Consider the following 19,380-nt stretch of genomic DNA (forward strand, 5'->3'; position numbering starts at 1 on the left):
TCCCTTAAATAGTACAACTGAAGCCCTTTCTATTACATCTAGTCCTCCAACTTCAGAGAATGGAGACGTTTTTACCTCAATCCTGTGTAACTTTTAGAACTGGCCCTGTTTAGAAAATGACTAGCTTTCTCTGGAGTGTGAGCCAGGCAAGCACTGTTGGGAAATGGCTGTTTTATTCATGCATTATCAGGGAGGCTAGGTTTCTCTTCCTCTCTATTTCTGTCTTTCTCTTCTGTCTTTCTCTGTTGCTCTTTCTGTTTCCTCTCTCACACCTTCCCTTCTCCCTCCATCTCTCTCTCTCTCTCTCTCTATTTCTCTCCCTCCCCCTCCTTTTCTCTCTCACTTTCTGTTTCTCAGTCTGAATAATTCATGGTTCAACACAAATAGCTGTGAACAAACTGCAGCCCACCTCTGGGCACAAGCCTCTAGAGTCTACCGCATTCAACTACTGTGTTTCTACACCACACGACCATAATGCTGCTGTTTCACCATGCTGTACACTTGTTAAGGGCTTCAGACGTCGGCCCCGTTTTACTCAGAAACCAGACTGAAACAGTGATTTTTCAGGAGTTTACGAAACATTTATGGTATGTGTCCCAAATGGCACCCCATTCCCAATGTAGTACACTACGTTTGACCAATACACCATATAACCACCCCACTGCCTCTCTGTACTGTTTCACCATACATTACAGACGTTGAACCATTTTACACGACCACTGCAGACGGCACTGCCTCCCTGTTAAGGGATGTAGACAGACGTTGCCCCAGTTTGACTCCGACGCAACCATATTTCAGTAGTTTACTTACAGTCTCAATTCATGTGAGATCAATGGGTGTACTTCACCCCACTGTATCTCCTCATAGAGAGTTGCAATCAGAATCAGACCCCTTACTGGACTATATAGTCTTTGTTTCAGACATGTTTAAATGTACAGTCAGAGAATCCCATTACCATATTGGCTTACCGGGTCTCCATGATTGAAACCCGTATCTTACAGCAGATATATTTAGAGAAGGGGTTGTATCCCTATCGTATATTTAGGATTCCTCCATGGGCTTTACCAACAGTGTCATGTCACTCACACTGTCCTCTTTCGGAACTAGGTGGGGTGTGTGATTGGGTGAATTCCAAGCTTGCTGGCTTTTTTCCTGGATCTGCAGCCGTTCGTGTAGGAGTGAGAATCCCAGTAATTAACTGGGTTTAACCCCCGTCCATCTCCCCCTCTCTTTCTCTTTATTTTCTACTCCCCCTCTCTCTTTTCTCATCTCCCTTTCTCTCACTTTTCCTGGTCTCCGGTGCTAATTCTGCCTCTTTCTCTCCTCCATCTCTCATACTCTCTGTCTTTTCATGTATCTTGCCAACTCTGCCCCTCTGTATCTCTCTCTCTCTCCTCCCTCTCACCCTTCATCTCTCTACACTCTCGCCAAGCCCTCTCTCCTTCCCCCTCTTCGTCCCTCTTCTTCCCTCTTCCTATTCTTCTCTCCTCTCCTCTCCTCTCCTCTCCTCTCCTCTCCTCTCCTCTCCTCTCCTCTCCTCTCCTCTCCCTCCTTCTCTCCCACTCTCTCTCTCTCTCTCTGGAGGGTGAGTTGAGGTGATGAGTGGGCGTTCTCTGCCTCAGTAATTAGAATGGGAGAAAAGAGACGAGACAGGATCAAGGAAACACACTCACACAACAGGAGTGTGTAATGCGTTGGTATCACGGGGTGATACTGTCTCCTAATCATCCCTCTTCTGTCTCTCTCTCTGACAGGTGCGTATGTGTCGGAGAGAGAGAGAGATAGATTTAGAATAATAATGAAGAGATTGGAACTATAGATTGTGTATTTGGAGGATGTATAATGCTGAATAATGCTTTTTTCCCACATTTCTCCCATTTCCTTCCCCCCTCTCTCTCTCTTTCTCTCTCTCTCTCTCTCTCTCTCTCTCTCTCTCTCTCTCTCTCTAGTTTGGGAGAACAGAGGTGATTGACAACACTCTAAACCCAGACTTTGTCAGGAAGTACATCCTGGACTATTTCTTTGAGGAGAAGCAGAATCTACGCTTTGACTTGTGAGTGATTATTTCCTTTAAACACTGGTCCTGATGAGACCCCACATGACAACCCTCCCTCTGTTCCCTTTCTTTCTCTTTCTCTATCACCGTCTCTGTATCTTTCTCTTTCCCCCTCTCTGTGTTTCCCATTCAATTCAATTCAAGAGGCTATATTAGCATGGAAAGTGTAGGGACTTACATTGTCAAAGCAAACATGGAGACACATATACACGTTCCGATATACTGCAGTCACTATTATGTTCCTTGTTGGCCTCACATTCACATGGAGAGGGATCCTAGAGACTGTTTCCTCTCCTTTCAAATAGTGTTTAGTATAACGCTGGGTTATATGGATGTAAGTAATGAGCAATGGAGAAGCTTCATCTACCAGAGGCCTAGTTAGAGCTCCCTTTCTCTCTCTCTCCCGCTCTCTTTCGCTCACACACACATGCACATGTAACCTGTGTTACCTATCTCTCCTCCAGATATGATGTGGACTCTAAAAGCCCAGACCTGTCCAAACACGTGAGTGACACACCCTCTCAGACCTACAGACACAGATGAACAGGTATTGGCCAATACTCCTGACAATAATCAACATAATGGACTTGAAACCATTGATTTTCAAAGTTATTATTGATCAATAAAAGTTAACAGAATTTTCAGAACAAAATTATCAGAGCTAAAAGCATAGGACTCATCATGGACAACTGACAACTGAATGTTCAGAGAGATGAAACGTGAGAGTCCTGCACTCTGATTGGCCAAACTCTCCTTATCTATGACTCTGGTCTGATCGTGAAGTTGCATGGTTTGATTAGTTGTGCCTGCTACATGTTGCATGCACCGTCAACAAACTACCTTCATGGATTTATGCAAACCTAGTGGTTAGAGCGTTGGGCCAATAACCGGAAGGTTGCTGAATCGAATCCCCGAGCTGACAAGGTAAAAATCTGTCGTTCTGCCCCTGAGCAAGGCAGTTAACCCACTGTTCCCCGGGCTCCGAAGACGTGGATGTCGATTTAAGGCAGCCCCCCGCGCCTCTCTGATTCAGAGGGGTTGGGTTAAATACGGAAGGAAGACACATTTCAGTTGAATACATTGTTGGACAACTGACAAGGTATCCCCCTTTCCCCAAAGAACCATCCAGGTATCCAAATATACAGCATGAAAATGTTATGAACCTTTTGTTTGTTCATACAATGTGGTTGTTACTACAAGTACATACAATGGCTCCGTGACCACACAGTAGGGCAAACCATCTGTATGTTCAGTATGCCTGGATCCAGTGCATCCAGTGAAAAATAACAATTAGGCAATTATAAAGAAACGTCTCCATTGGAGGATAAGGCTTTGGTGCAGTGGTGTAAAGTACTTAAGTAAAAATACTTTCAAGTACTACTTAAGTAGGTTTTTGGGGTATCTGTACTTTACTTTACACTTTACATTTGTGACGACTTTTACTTTTGCGTCACTACATTCCTAAAGAAAATTATATTATTTTTATTCCATACATTTTCCCTGACACCCAAAAGTACTTTTTGAATGTAATTTTGAAGGAAAATGGACCAATTCACGCACTTCTCAAGAGAACCACCCTGGTCATCCCTACTGCCTCTGATCTGACGGACTCACTAAACACAAATTCTTTGCTTGTAAATGATGTCTGAGTGTTGGAGTGTGCTCCTGGCTATCCTTTATTTATATATATATAGTTTATATATATATATATATATATATAGTTTCCCATCTGGTTTGTTTAATATAAGGAATGTGAAGTGATTTATACTTTTACTTTTGAGTATATTTTAGCAATTACATTTACTTTTGATACTTAAGTATATTTAAAACCAAATACTTTTTTACTTTTACTCAAGTAGTATTTTACTGGGTGACTTTCACTTTTACTTAAGTCATTTTCTGTTAAGGTATCTTTACTTTTACTCAAGTATGACAATTGGCTACTTTTTCCACCACTGCTTTGGTGCAGGATTTACATTCATATGCAAATGATTAGTAGTTGTACTACTGTTGTAGAATAATGTACCTTCTGTGTTCTCAACAAGACTAGAATTGATCATGAAATGCTTTAGTGCATTTGAATTGGATAAACAGGATGTATGAATCATCATGTCACTATTTGACTGCTAATAAGAGGATAACAATCTTCACATTCTGTCGCTTGGGAGACTGTTGGATCAAAACAGTCTAACAGATTATTTGAGGTATTTGCATACAAAGATAAGATTTGCATATCTCCAACTGCATGATTTTTATGAATTGTATTCCTCCCAGATGTTTTATTTACTAACAGCTCTTATATGACACCTAATCTGTATTCTCTCCTGCTACACTTCCTGGTTTGAGTGGTGCTAGGTGTTCTGGGTATTGTAGTGTTTGTGTGTACATGATGTGTTCTGTTGTTGTTGTTGACCCTGCTGCCTGCTCTCCCCTGCCCTCTGGAAGCCTTCTGATCTCAACGTACGTCTCTGCCTCTTTCCTTTTCTTTCAGTACTGTAGCTGTAGTATATTGTAGCTAGAGATACAGAAAACACACGCAACTGTAATGCATGTAACACACTCTAATAACCTCCGTATATAACCTCACTCCCTTCTCTCGCTATCACCTTGTCCAATCTTCTCCCCAACTCCCTTCATCCCTGTTTACTTCCCCTCTCCCCATGTTTCCCTTTTGTAACCCTATACCTCCTCCATCCTGTCTCTGTCTCTTCTTCCCTCCCTCTCTCTCCCACCTCTTCCCCCCTCTCTCTTCCTCCTTCTCCTCCCCCTCTCAGGACTTCTTGGGTCAAGCGTTCTGCACCCTGGGGGAGATCGTGGGGTCACCTGCCAGTCGACTGGAGAAACCACTGGGGTGAGTCTCTGATAATATCATACCTTTTTTTCAAACCACTGTTGTCCTAAATGAGACCATTATGGATGAAACATTGGCCACTGTCCTGTGGTGGTGAACGCCAGACCTCTGGGATATGGTTTCACCGCTGTCCATGGTGCTGAAATCGCTGATCCCCGCTATTTGCTTGTTGTTACCTTAAGCACCATTGGACCTTTTCATCTTGTTGTGGCAAAGTCACACACGCTTGTTTTCAGTGTCAGAGTGGGATTGTTTTTCTGGACCCCTAATGTTGCTGAAGTACCTGCCTGAAAAGTACCTACCTGCCTGGACCCCCTGCTGGTACCCAAAACTGCTGAGTCCATTTCAAGTCTGTTGGTTGTCATTGTGTGGTAATGAGAATAGACAGGATGTTTAACTCCTGTAGAGGCTTGTTTTTTTTTTTACATATTCTAATGAGACTATGTTGACAGAAAAGGGACAGAAAGACATACCAAGGAAAAAAGAATGAGAAAAGAAGATTCCTTAAAATAAACAGAGGGAAGTAGAAGGAGAGAGAAAGAAACAAAAAATAAAATTGTACTCGTTCCGACAAATTATTGTCATTAGAGAAAGGGGGCGAGGCGCTGAACCCGAATTACAACAATTAGTGGTAATAGCGCCTTGGGATTCATTTAAGATACTCTTTGAAGAGGTAGGGTTTGAGACGTTTTCAGAAGATGGGCAGGGACTCTGCTGTCCTGCTTCCACCGTAGGGGTGCCAAGACAGAGAAGAGCATTGACTGGGCTGAGTGGGAGCTGACCCCCCGAAGAGGTGGAACGGCCAAGAGATCAGATGTGGCAGAACAGAGTGCTCGGGTTGGGGTGTGGTTTGAGCATAGCCTGACGGTAGGGAGGGCCAGTTCCTTTTGCTGCTCCGTAGGCAAACACCATGGTCTTGTAGTGGATGTGAGCTTCAACTGGAAGCCAGTGGAGTTTGCTGAGGAGTGGGGTGATTTGGGAAGGTTGAACACCAGGTGGGCTGTAGCATTCTGGATAAGTTGCATGGGTTTGATGGCACAAGCAGGGGGCCCAGCCAACAGAGTTGAAGTACTGTAGTCCAGATGGGAGATGACAAATGCCTGGATTAGGACCTGCGCTGGTTCCTATTTGAGGAAGGGTAGTACTCTAAGGATATTGTAGAGCATGAACGTGCAGGAGATAGTCACTGCTTTGATGTTTGCAGAGAATTACAAGGTGCTGACCAGGATCATGCCAAGGTTCTTTACACCTACAAGGGGGACACGGAGTTGTCAACCATCATGGAGAGGTCTTGGAGCGGGCGGGCCTCCTCCGGAAGGGCGAGCAGCTCTGTCTTGTCGATGTTGAACTTAAGGAGGTGGGCCGATATCCAAGCTGAGATGTCTCCATGTCACCTGGTAGGAGCGACCTCCCAGGTAGGATGCAAGACGCCCAGCCCTGAGAGGGTGGAGAGGAGGATCTAATGGATGAGAACAGAGTAGAGAGTGTCAGCTTTGGCAGTGGAGAGCCTCCGGGACTCAGAGGAGAGCGGTCTCAGTTGAGTGAGCTATCTTGAAGCCTGACTGGTTAGTGTCAAGAAGATCATTCTGAGAGAGATAACGGGAGAGCTAGCAATGGATAGTACGCTCAAGTGTATTGGGAAGAAAAGAAAGAAAATACTGGTCTGTAGTATTTGACGTCAAAGGGGTCGAGTCTTCATTTCTTGAGGAGGTTAGCGACTTTGGCCATCTTGAAGTCAGAGGGGATGAAGCCAGTGGTCAGGGATGAGTTGATGAGGAATGGGAGAAGGTCTCCAGAGATGGTCTGGAGAAGGGGATGGGGTCGAGCGGGCAGGTTGTTGGGCGACTGGATATCACAAGTTGCCAGATTGCATATGGAGAGAGAGGGGCAAAAGAAGTCTCTTCTTTTCAAAGTGGTTGACAAAGTTGCCCATGGAGAGGGAGGAGGGAGGGGGAGGAGGTTGAGGATTAAGGAGGGAGGATTAGAGGCAGAAGCCTGAAATTTAAAGTGATTGAAAGTTCTCCGTAAGTTTAGTTTTCCTCCATGACCTCTCAGCTGCCCGCAGCCCTATTCTGTAAGCTCGGAGTGAGTCACTAAGCCACAGAGCAGGAGGGGAGGGCTGAACCAGCCAGGAGGAAAGGGGACAGTGAGAGTCATAGGATGTGGAAAGGGAGGAGAGTAGGGTCATAGAGGCAGAATCAGGAGACGGAAGGAAGAGATGATATGATAGGATAGAAGAGGAGAGAGTAGTGGGAGAGAGAGAGAGCAAAGATTGCGATGGTGCATGACCATCTGGGTAGCGGCTGAGTGGGTAGGGTTGGAGGAGAGAGGGAGAGAAAAATAAACAAAGTATTGATCAAAGACACGAAGGGGGGGGTTGTAGTGAGATTAGTAGGCAAACAGCCTCTAGTAAAGATGAGGTTAAGTGCGTTGCCTGCCCTGTGAGTGGGAGGGGACTGGGAAAGAGTGAGGTCAAAAGAGGAAAGGATAGGAAAGGAGAGGAAAGAATTGAATCGAAGTCAGGCATTAGGAGGTTTATGTCACCCAGTACGATGAGTGGTAAGCCATCTTCGGGAAATTAGCTTATCAAGGTGTCAAGCTTATTGAGGAACGCTCCATCCGCTGGGCGATAGATGGCATCAATGTAAAGTTTGAGTGGACAAGTGACAGTGACAACATAGAATTAAAATGAGGAAGTGAGACAGGTGAGAGAGGGGGAAAAGATAAAATCTCCACAGGAGAAATGAGTAGCCCTGTGCCACCACCGCGATGACCAGATGCTAATCAGATGATGACAGAACAGCAGGAGTAGCAGTGTTCTCTGGGGTAATCCGTTAGGCACTGTAGAGACTTAAAGGCAACATAGGCTGAGATGAACCAGTTATGTTTATGTAGATCTGTCCACAAGAGATTAGGTTGGGGCCTATATGACAGAACTGAAAGAGGGGATAAGAATGTGACAGGGGTGGAAGTGGGGACGAGTGGGAGTGCATGAAGAGTGTGATTTGAGAGGGCAAGTTGAGGAGATGGGGAGAAGAATGTGTGACGAGAGTCAAAGTGGCAATCGTGGGAGTTTGTTTGCTTACTTCATGATTAAAGTACAACACTACATTTCCCCCCCTACTGCAAGTATACAGGCTGCTTTATTAAAACAGACATTGCATGTCTAATAAGAATCTGAAGGAGGCTTTGAAAATAAACCTCTAAAAGTCCAAGCCATTGGCTTAAGCTAATGTACAGTATGGAATTGTTTTAAGATGGTCATACCATGGATCATTTAGCTATTTGATTTTGAATTTTAGGACCCCTTGAGGTATAAAAAAATATATTGAATTTGGCCTCTACTACTATACCCATAGAAACACATTGAATAATACATTCATAAATGGCAAAAAAGACAGTAAAAAAAAAAAATCATAAGAAATCAGGATTTGAAAGCTCAGGAAATATATTTCAGTTTTTTGGACACATATTTAAGCCCTTATTTTTTGGGGCACAAAACTACCTCCATACTTGTGAAACAAAGTTGAAGGGGTTTCTATGGGCACTGCATTTACAGTTGCTAATGGTAGAGCACATATATAAGTTGCTGGTCATAAAATATGGTGTCTCTAGCACCATCGATCTCTGGGTAATTAGGAAAAAAACAAAGTGTTACTTTCGTCCCAGTTGACCCCTACCCACACATCAAATTGATTTCAACAGTACTTGATCGAGTCCACTAGCTTGCTGCACTGTTGTAAAATGGCACTATTGCATATGATTTGTATATTAACATTTTGGAGAGCACTTATGGATTTGTTAGACACATACTGTACATACAATTATTTATTTTCACTGTAAACTGATTTGCATTTCTGTGGTGAAGTAGGGCTAACTAATGAGAAATGGTAATCCAGGAGAAATGCAAATACAGCCTACTTTGTGATATCAAATGCCTTCTTACACTTAAGATGGGGGATGCAACCAAGCTCACATGAAACCATTCATGAAGACAGATGATCTGAACTACGTAGGCCCCTACCTGCTGAGTCTAAAAAAAAATACGATTCTTGTAGATACCCCAAAAATGATTGAATGGGTTTGTCATTCACACAGTACTGATGAAAAATATGGGTATACGAGGACATCTAGTGGTCACCAGGTTTTTTGTCTTCTGTTACTAGCTATCGTTCACATTTTAGTTATTTAGTAGACGTTCTTATCCAGAGCCCCTTACAGGACCAATTATTGTTAAGTGCCTTGCTCAAGGGCACATCGACAGATTTTTACCCCTTCAGCCCTCGCATTAGCCACTTTCCCTTCGGGGGAATCCCTGTCGAAACCAGATGCAGTTTGATTTCCATCTTAAGTGGAGGTCCAATTCACTAACATTGCCCCTTTGGCCCTCGATTTAGCACGAGGGAGCGAGTAAAGAACTTTCATCACTTGTGGGGTTGATATGACCCACAATTCAATGCAAACTGTGGTCACGTGTCATACTCCTGTGGCCACAAAGTGTCAAATTTAAGCAACACGGCTGCATTTTCAGCATGTCAGACAAAATTATGATGCTAGCTTGCAAAACAAATGTATAGATAACATTGATTTTAGTGTTAGCAAATTGGCTAGGTCTCTTAGTGAGGAGCCTATAAAATGTATTTAGCTTCATAAATATATTTTTAGGAATTCTGAAATTACTGTTACCCAGCTATTGGTAACTAGCTAGGAGAATTACAGGAGTGCTAGCTAGCTACGTTAGCTTGCTAGGTACATTAGTAGCTTTAGTTTGGTTGTTTTTAAGCTCAACTTCAAGATTTCCACCAAGGCCGTTGCCTCTCCGATCATCACTCTCCCTTGCTTGGGCAAGGGACATTTAAGAATCACTCTGATGTGACGTTGTAAAACGTCATTCAAGGGCTGAGGGATGTCTACTCTGAGTTTGGACTGCAGCCCTAGTTGCCTCGGGGATTCGAACCAGCGACCTTTCAGTTACCGGCCCAACGTTTTTAACCACTAGGCTACATAAATGTGTATCCAAGCTTGATGGGTGACTCCTCTTTCCTATGCAAAAAAACACAACTATAGATTTTATGCACTAGCATGAAATGCAATGAGATATATTTGACGCAGGTATTTACTTTGTAACATGTGTTGTCATGGACTAGAAGCAAATATAATTGTATGAGATATGTGTCTGTGTACCCGCCTCTTTTGTACCCCTCTGCTAGCTAGCTAGATGGGTCACTCCAGTCAGTTGTCACTAGTTACCACAGCCACAAAGTCATAATTATGTATAAACTCTGCTTATTTCTAAAATGTATCTTCTTAAAATCAGATTTTAAACCTAACCCTAACCTTAACTCTAACCGCAATGCTAACATTATGCCTAACCTTAATTTAAGACCAAAAGGAAATTTTAGTTTTAATGATTTTTTACGATATAGAGGGCTTGCAGTTGACGTAGAACGCCTCCTGGCGGCCATTTTGGAAGGCCACCGCATCAATTGTTCCGACAACAACAGCTGAGTGGCTACCCCAAACTGCATGATAACAGTGCCTGAAGCTAGTTGGTTCATCACCACGGTCATTTTCTGTAGAGTATTTGGCTGCTCTAACCAGGCAGGAAAGACAACGGGGAAAAAAGGTTTACAGATTCCCCGCAATCATGAAACACTATTGGTGACACCAATGAGATAAAACTCAAGAACTGTCAGAAAAGTAAAGAAACCTTTTTGCCCATCAAAACCTGAACCCAGACAGTTGTCAATACATGGTTTGCTATGATAATTTCATCACTGGTAAATCAAGTCTGATTGATTTTGAGTTTAGGTTCGCTGTTATACTAACCAAGTGTTAACGTCAACACTAAGTTAGCCAAAATTAGCTAGCTCAATAGCTTGTTGTCTAGCTATTAGCATGTGTCGCTTGAGTTTCATGTTTTGGGGAAGCAATTTTTTTTAAATGACCTTTTATAACAAAGGATTGCATGCCTCTAACATCGCATTTGCAGACTAATGTAAGCCTACTATTCCCAATGTGATGAGTAGATTGGATAGTGATAATTTTGGCTATTAATAAGCGTGTAGTGGCATACATTTCTAGGCTATATCAGAGACGTTTCTTTCCCTTGCATGGGAAAAATGTTGCCTTTGATAAACATTTCATGCAATTCTACTAACTTACACTTTATATGGCTGGAGAAGAGACATTGTCAGAATATTTTTTAATATGATGGTAGTCTAGGCCTACTCTACTGACATTGACAACAGATCATTAAAAATGACCTTGTCTTGAACGCAACCATGTAATCTAGGCCGAAAAGGGGTCCTGGCTAAAAGGGATCCAACTTTTGTCAAATGCACATAAAAAGTTATATTTAACCTCATTCTCCTAACCTGCTATGTAAATTCTCCTAATCTGTTATGAAATGTCAAATAATACGTTCATTTGACAAAAGCTGGATCCCTTCCCACTTCTACTTTGTCATTTTACAGATATGAAAGGACACATCCCAGTTATACGAGATGGTTGTCGTATGCAGTGCTTTGGACAATCTGAATGACACTGTTGTGCCATTCAACTAGAAAGCACCTTCACCTTGACGTCATGACAAAAGTGCCCCCTTAAAGTGTATGAATATATATAATGTAATTTTGAAAGTGTAAAAGACTATTGTTGATATTGTAAACATACTGTACTTTAATAATAGGTTATGTTGTTGCATGGGTGAAATGAAAAGGTCATCTCTGCTTTGCCTAGCCCCATTGAAAAAAAAGTATTTCTTATAGCCCAACTATTGTCTTTCTTTTACAATTTAAACACATTCAGCATAGAATTGCTTATGACGGAACAAAAAGGTCATGTTCATTTGAGATTATAACACAGAAACACAGACATATTAGAGACAGATTCCCTTCCCCTCTATTGCAGGATTGTGATCTGTGATTAATCAACATCGACACCAGTTTGTCTTGAATGATAGTTACGTTAACAATTAAAACAAGTTTAAACACTTAACTTCAAAGAATCAACACTATTTCATATAATGTCAAAGTGTACACGTAAGCTAACTCGTATGTCAAGGTTAGACATTTTAGTAACGAGTAGGCTATTACTACTAAAGAATAATTTCAGGTGAACAAAAGAAAAGTCAAAACCAGAGATAGCCAACCTCGCTCCACTGATCACTGATCTGCTGGATGAGCAGACTTCTGTTCCAGCCCAGCAATAGTACACTTGATTATCAACTAATTAGGTTTGATACATTGAATCAGATGTGTTAGTGCTGGACTGGAACAGAAGTGTGTACATCCAGCAGGGTTGGCCTTCTCCAGTTATAACAGGTTTATACATTCTGTGTGACTTTTAAAATGTATTTTTGCTCACAAAATCTGCCAATAAAGGTACACATATAATCCATGGTATACAAGGATGTCTCCTTATTCTCGTGGAACATTTATTTGGACCTCTTCATCTGCAGACAGGGTTTCACGGCCCTATCTGTCTACAAAAAATAGACAGCCCTGAATATTATGTTGCCATATATCTCTGTCCTCAGTTTTTCTCACTAGGGACTGGAACTGGAGAATATTTCCATAATGTCCTCCCTAAAAGGTACCTGCTCTATCCAGGGTAGCCTACTCACCCTTCTCTGACAGCTGGAACTGCTAGCTAATCCTTTCACCCTATTCCATGGTTTTTAGCTAGCTAACTACCTAGCTACAAATGCATTTAGTTCCAACATTAAATACATAAAGATAGCTAGCTGACTAGGTAATATGAAGTTAGCAAGCTGGTGATATTTAATTCACTTAGCTTGGTAGCAAACATTACTTTAGCAGCTCATTTGAGTTAGACTACACACTAAGTTTCTTAAGCAAGCTAGCTAATAATAGCTTGTTTTTGATCATTTTCTAAATATACTGCTCAAAAAAATAAAGGGAACACTTAAACAACACATCCTAGATCTGAATGAAAGAAATAATCTTATTAAATACTTTTTTCTTTACATAGTTGAATGTGCTGACAACAAAATCACACAAAAATAATCAATGGAAATCCAATTTATCAACCCATGGAGGTCTGGATTTGGAGTCACACTCAAAATTAAAGTGGAAAACCACACTACAGGCTGATCCAACTTTGATGTAATGTCCTTAAAACAAGTCAAAATGAAGCTCAGTAGTGTGCGTGGCCTCCACCTGCCTGTATGACCTCCCTACAATGCCTGGGCATGCTCCTGATGTGGCGGATGGTCTCCTGAGGGATCTCCTCCCAGACCTAGACTAAAGCATCCACCAACTCCTGCACAGTCTGTGGTGCAACGTGGCGTTGGTGGATGGAGCGAGACATGATGTCCCAGATGTGCTCAATTGGATTCAGGTCTGGGGAACGGGCGGGCCAGTCCATAGCATCAATGCCTTCCTCTTGCAGGAACTGCTGACACACTCCAGCCACATGAGGTCTAGCATTGTCTTGCATTAGGAGGAACCCAGGGCCAACCGCACCAGCATATGCTCTCACAAGGGGTCTGAGGATCTCATCTCGGTACCTAATGGCAGTCAGGCTACCTCTGGCGAGCACATGGAGGGCTGTGCGGCCCCCCAAAGAAATGCCACCCCACACCATGACTGACCCACCGCCAAACCGGTCATGCTGGAGGATGTTGCAGGCAGCAGAACGTTCTCCATGGCGTCTCCAGACTCTGTCACGTCTGTCACGTGCTCAATGTGAACGTGCTTTCATCTGTGAAGAGCACAGGACGCCAGTGGCGAATTTGCCAATCTTGGTGTTCTCCGGCAAATGCGAAACGTCCTGCACGGTGTTGGGCTGTAAGCACAACCCCCACCTGTGGACGTCGGGTCCTCATACCACCCTCATGGAGTCTGTTTCTGACCGTTTGAGCAGACACATGCACATTTGTGGCCTGCTGGAGGTCATTTTGCAGGGCTCTGGCAGTGCTCCTCCTACTCCTCCTTGCACAAAGGCGGAGGTAGCGGTCCTGCTGCTGGGTTGTTGCCCTCCTACGACCTCCTCCACATCTCCTGATGTACTGGCCTGTCTCCTGGTAGCGCCTCAATGCTCTGGACACTACGCTGACAGACACAGCAAACCTTCTTGCCACAGCTCGCATTGATGTGCCATCCTGGATGAGCTGCACTACCTGAGTCACTTGTGTGGGTTGTAGACTCCGTCTCATGCTACCACTAGAGTGAAAGCACCGCCAGCATTCAAAAGTGACCAAAACATCAGCCAGGAAGCATAGGAACTGAGAAGTGGTCTGTGGTCCCCACCTGCAGAACCACTCCTTTATTGGGGGTGTCTTGCTAATTGCCTATAATTTCCACCTGTTGTCTATTCCATTTGCACAACAGCATGTGACATTTATTGTCAATCAGTGTTGCTTCCTATGTGGACAGTTTGATTTCACAGAAGTGTGATTGACTTGGAGTTACATTGTGTTGTTTAAGTGTTCCCTTTATTTTTTGGAGCAGTGTATATTTATTTACTTGAATATACGTTCTTCCACTGCCTCAGTTTTATGCGTCCTTACAAAAAATAAGTAATGGCCAATCTTCCCGAAGTTTCCGATGGTTGCAGAACACAGCCTGCCATGGGGACTTTTGGAGGCATCCAACAGACTTAGAATATGTGGACAACTACAAATACCTAGGTGTTTGGTTAGACTGTAAACTCTCCTTCCAGACTCACATCAAACATCTCCAATCCAAAGTTAAATCTAGAATTGGCTTCCTATTTTGCAACAAAGCATCCTTCACTCATGCTGCCAAACATACCCTCGTAAAACTGACCATCCTACCGATCCTCGACTTCGGCGATGTCATTTACAAAATAGCCTCAATAAACTGGATGCAGTCTATCACAGTGCCATCCGTTTTGTCACCAAAGCCCCATACACTACCCACCACTGCGACCTGTACGCTCTCGTTGGCTGGCCCTCGCTTCATACTCGTCGCCAAACCCATTGGCTCCAGGTCATATACAAGACCCTGCTAGGTAAAGTCCCCCTTATCTCAGCTCACTGGTCACCATAGCAGCACCCACCTGTAGCACGCGCTCCAGCAGGTATATCTCTTTGGTCACCCCCAAAGCCAATTCCTCCTTTGGCCGTCTCTCCTTCCAGTTCTCTGCTGCCAATGACTGGAACGAACTACAAAAATCTCTGAAACTGGAAACACTTATCTCCCTCACTAGCTTTAAGCACCAGCTGTCAGAGCAGCCCACAGATCACTGCACCTGTACATAGCCCATCCATAATTTAGCCTAAACAACTACCTCTTCCCCTACTGTATTTATTTATTTTGCTCCTTTGCACCGCATTATTTCTATTTCTACTTTGCACTTTCTTCCACTACATATCTACCATTCCAGTGTTTTACTTGCTATATTGTATTTACTTTGCCACCATGGCCGTTTTTTGCCTTTACCTCCCTTATCTCACCTCATTTGCTCACATTGTATATAGACTTATTTTTCTACTGTATTATTGACTGTATGTTTGTTTTACCCCATATGTAACTCTGTGTTGTTGTATGTGTCGAACTGCTTTGCTTTATCTTGGCCAGGTCGCAGTTGTAAATCAGATCTTGTTCTCAACTTGCTTACCTGGTTAAATAAAGGTGAAATTATTTTTTTTTATAAAAAGACTGATCCTGGACTTCCAACATGGCGCCTGGTGTGGTTGCTAGGTGATTTGTGACGCACCTGCAAGCCCTCTATAGCCATAGCCAATTTTGACTTTGTGGCTGTGGTAACTAGTGACAACCAGTCCAGTCCCAGAGAGGCAGTCTGTTCTGCTTGCCTTCTTGCCTTTGATACGTGCCATCATGCATTTGTTCATGCACACTGGTAACTGTCATAGCTATCTTGCTAGCTCATTTAGCTAGCTCATAAACCAGTATTTTCTTAGCTGTTTCTGCACGATGGCACTTATTAATGCCTTGAATCGCACAGGGACCTCGTTGTCACCACTGGTAATCTAGCTAGCCATTAGCCAGCAGGGTTGCATCGGTTTCCATTGGATTAGAGTTTGCTAGGCTGGCTAACTAGGTAGGTAGCTAATCCAAGTTGAGTATCACGTAGGAGCCTATGCTGACCAGCGTCGCTAGCATGGTAATGTTAGCTAGATAGATAGCTAATGTCGATACACCATAGTCGCGGGTCCGCAAAATCAAGGAAATGGTACTGAACTCAAAATCATTTTCGACATTGTAATGGCTATTGATGATTTGGTTGTTTGTTTTATGCTTTGTGACATTGCGGATATCATATTTTCGGCATTTAACTTTGATTTAACTACCGGTATGTATCTAATCCGGTTAGGAAGCTGCCATTGTGTTAATCTTTATCAAATAATGTGACGGAAGGCAGATAGACTGAGAGGAGAGAGGGAGAAAGTGAGAGTGCGCAAAAGAGCGAGAGGGATGGAACAGAGGGAAGGCTTTTTGAGAACAGAAGAATAAGAAGGGTGGAAGGCAGTATATTAGCGAAGCCATTTGACAGACAGATGTGTGAGATGGTTTTCCTGCTCAAGCAAATTTGTGAGAAGGAGTAAACAAAACAGTTCTGCTGGGAGGGAAGTTTTATGTCTTGATTTGTTTCTGTTCCACATCTGTCGTCAAGACCCTCTCCTTGTGTCATTGTCTGGAGAGAGGAGAGTCCCACACTTGTCTGGAGAGAGGACAGAGACTCACTGGTAATTAATACGGAGTAGTAATAAATGCATGATGAGATTCAGCTGCCCCAAGTACTCAGGAGACTTGATTCATTTAAATGTGTTATATCTTAAATGCATTGTATTCTTTAGTTATTAGTGACATGCCCACTGCACACCTGGGCACCATTGACCCAGCTACAGCTTCAATTGAGTTGTATTCAGTCAAAGCCTATATGTGGAAGTTTACAGGAATATAATATTTGCCTTGTGTTGTGAGGAAGTACAATACCTTCAGAAAGTATTCAAACCCCTTGACTATTTCCACATTTTGTTGTTACAGCCTGCGTTTACAAATGATTAAATTGAGACGGTGTGCTTAACAAGTCACATAATGAGTTGCATGGACTCACTCTGTATGCAATAATAGTGTTTGACATGATTTTTGAATGACTTAAGTTATCTCTTTACCCCACACATACAATTATCTGTAAGGTCCCTCAGTCAAACAGTGAATTTCAAACACTGATTCAACCACAAAGACCAGGGAGGTTTTCCAATGCCTCACAAAGGAAGGGCACATATTGGTAGATGGATAAAAAAAAATTAAAATAATAAGCAGACATTGAACATCCCTTTGAGCATGTTGAAGTTATTAATTACATTTTGGATGGTGTATCAATACACCCAGTCACTAGAAAGATACAGGCATCCTTCCTAACTTAGTTGCCGGAGAGGAAATAATCCGCTGAGGGATATTACCATGATGCCAATGTTGACTTTACAACAGTTACAGAGTTTATTGGCTGTGATAGGAGAAAACTGAGTATGGATCAACAACATTGTAGTGATATCACAACACTAACCAAGTTGACAGAGTGAAAAGAACAAAGCTTGTACAGAATACATTTTTTCCAAAACTTGCATCCTGTCTGCAACAATGCATAAAGTAATACAGCAACAAAATGTGGCAAAGCAATTAACATTTTGTCCTGAATACAAAGTGTTACGTTTGGGGCAAATCCAATACAACACATTACTGAGTACCACTCTCCATATCTTCAAGCAAAGTGGTGTCTGCATCATGTTATGGGTATGCTTGTAACATTTAAGGACTGGGGAGTTTTTCAGGATAAACGAGAAACAGAATGGAGCTAAGCACAGGCAAAATCCTAGAGGAAAACCTGGTTTCGTCTGCTTTCCACCAGACACTGGGACATTTTAGCAGGACAATAAACTAAAACACAAGGCCAACTCAAAACTGGGGTTGCTTACCAAGAAGATGGTGAATGTTCCTTGAGTGGCCGAGTTACAGTTTTGACTTAAATCTACTTGAAAATCTATGGCAAGACCTGAAAATGGTTGTCTAGCAATGATCGACGACAATTTGACAGCGCTTGAATAATGTGGAATAGAATAATGGGCAAATGTTGCACAATCCAGGTATGGAAAGTCTCACAGCTGCAATCACTGCCAAAGGTGCTTCTACAAAGTATTGACTCAGTGGTGTGAATACTTATGTAAATGAAGTATGTATTTATTTTATTATTTTTATTCTAAAAACATGGTTTCACTTTGTCATTATGGGGTATTGTGTATAGATGGGTGAGAAAAAAATAGCAATTTAAACCATTTTAAATTTAGGCTGTAACACAACACAATGTGGAATAAGTCAAGGGGTATGAATACTTTCCGAAGGCACTGTATGTTATGGCTGATATCCAGGGATTCAGAACCATAGCCTGGTCAAAAGCAGTGCACTATTTAGGGAATAGGGTGCCATTTGGGACACACCCATATAGTTGGGCGGCAGCGTGGCCTAGTTGTTAGAGCGTTGGACTAGTAACCGAAAGGTTGCAAGTTCGAATCCCTGAGCTGACAAGGTACAAATCCGTCATTCTGCCCCTTAACAAGGCAGTTAACTCACTGTTCCTAGGCCATCATTGAAAATAAGAATTTGTTCTTAACTGACTTGCCTAGTTTAAAAAAGGTGGCCAGTCCTAGAGGGTGTGGTGGAGTGGACACAGTTTGGAACCTATTCAGTCAAACACCTGTTGTTGGGATTGTTGGAAGTCAAAAATGAAAGAATTATATAATTAATACACAGTTGAAGTGGACACAGTTTGGAACCTATTCAGTCAAACACCTGTTGTTGGGATTGTTGGAAGTCAAAAATGAAAGAATTATATAATTAATACACAGTTGAAGTGGACACAGTTTGGAACCTATTCAGTCAAACACCTTTTGTTGTTGCCCATGAGATTTAGACTGATTGCCACATCTCCTCTCTACATATAGGATCATCTAGTTTTCCATTGTCATGGTAGAAGCCAGGCTAGATTTTCCAAATGTGCACTGAAACAAGACTGACGTTTTTACCGTATCTCCAGTTCCACCTGGCTTTGGTGTTTGATTGAATAGTGTCTTTGTTATTTTCCTTCACAACGACTCCGGTGTTCTTTTCTCTAACTCTGCGCTTCCTGGTAAAGAATATTTACTCTGATGTTGGGTTGTTGTTTGTTGGTGGGCCTCAAGCACAGGTGTAATTTGGTTGTGTAGTTGCTAGGTAATTTGAATTAGATTGCCTATGCCTTGCAGGGGAGGCAAGGAACTGGTGGAGAGCCACACAAGTGGTTTCTGGATGTCTCGAGCACACACAGGCACACACACTCACACACAAACACACTCCATCAAGAGGAAAGGAAAGGCGCTGCAAATGATCAAATTACCTCATTAAGAAGTGGTGCTTGCGATTAGCCCATTTAGCAAGCAGGTACTTGTGTGTGTTCTCAAACAGCATGAAAATACATGTTTTTG

The 19,380-nt window shown here is 42.6% G+C and overlaps 1 protein-coding gene across 5 annotated transcripts in view; it reads left to right on the forward strand.

Moving 5' to 3' along the window:
* The window catches only part of LOC115151054 (copine-5), a 205,996-nt gene that overhangs the window by 57,973 nt on the left and 128,643 nt on the right, over nucleotides 1-19,380 (forward strand). For 2 of the 5 annotated variants that reach the window (XM_029694996.1, XM_029694994.1), the window contains exons 4-7: nucleotides 1,950-2,053; nucleotides 2,521-2,560; nucleotides 4,502-4,516; nucleotides 4,831-4,907. In XM_029694996.1, the coding sequence (XP_029550856.1) occupies nucleotides 1,950-2,053; nucleotides 2,521-2,560; nucleotides 4,502-4,516; nucleotides 4,831-4,907 (236 nt within the window). Of the gene's footprint in view, nucleotides 1-1,949; nucleotides 2,054-2,520; nucleotides 2,561-4,501; nucleotides 4,517-4,830; nucleotides 4,912-11,383; nucleotides 11,530-19,380 lie in introns of those variants that run through there. The other 3 variants (XM_029694999.1, XM_029695000.1, XM_029694995.1) reach the window with 3 other exon arrangements.

This window comes from Salmo trutta, chromosome 16 (genome assembly GCF_901001165.1).
Source record: "Salmo trutta chromosome 16, fSalTru1.1, whole genome shotgun sequence".
NCBI lineage: Eukaryota > Metazoa > Chordata > Actinopteri > Salmoniformes > Salmonidae > Salmo > Salmo trutta.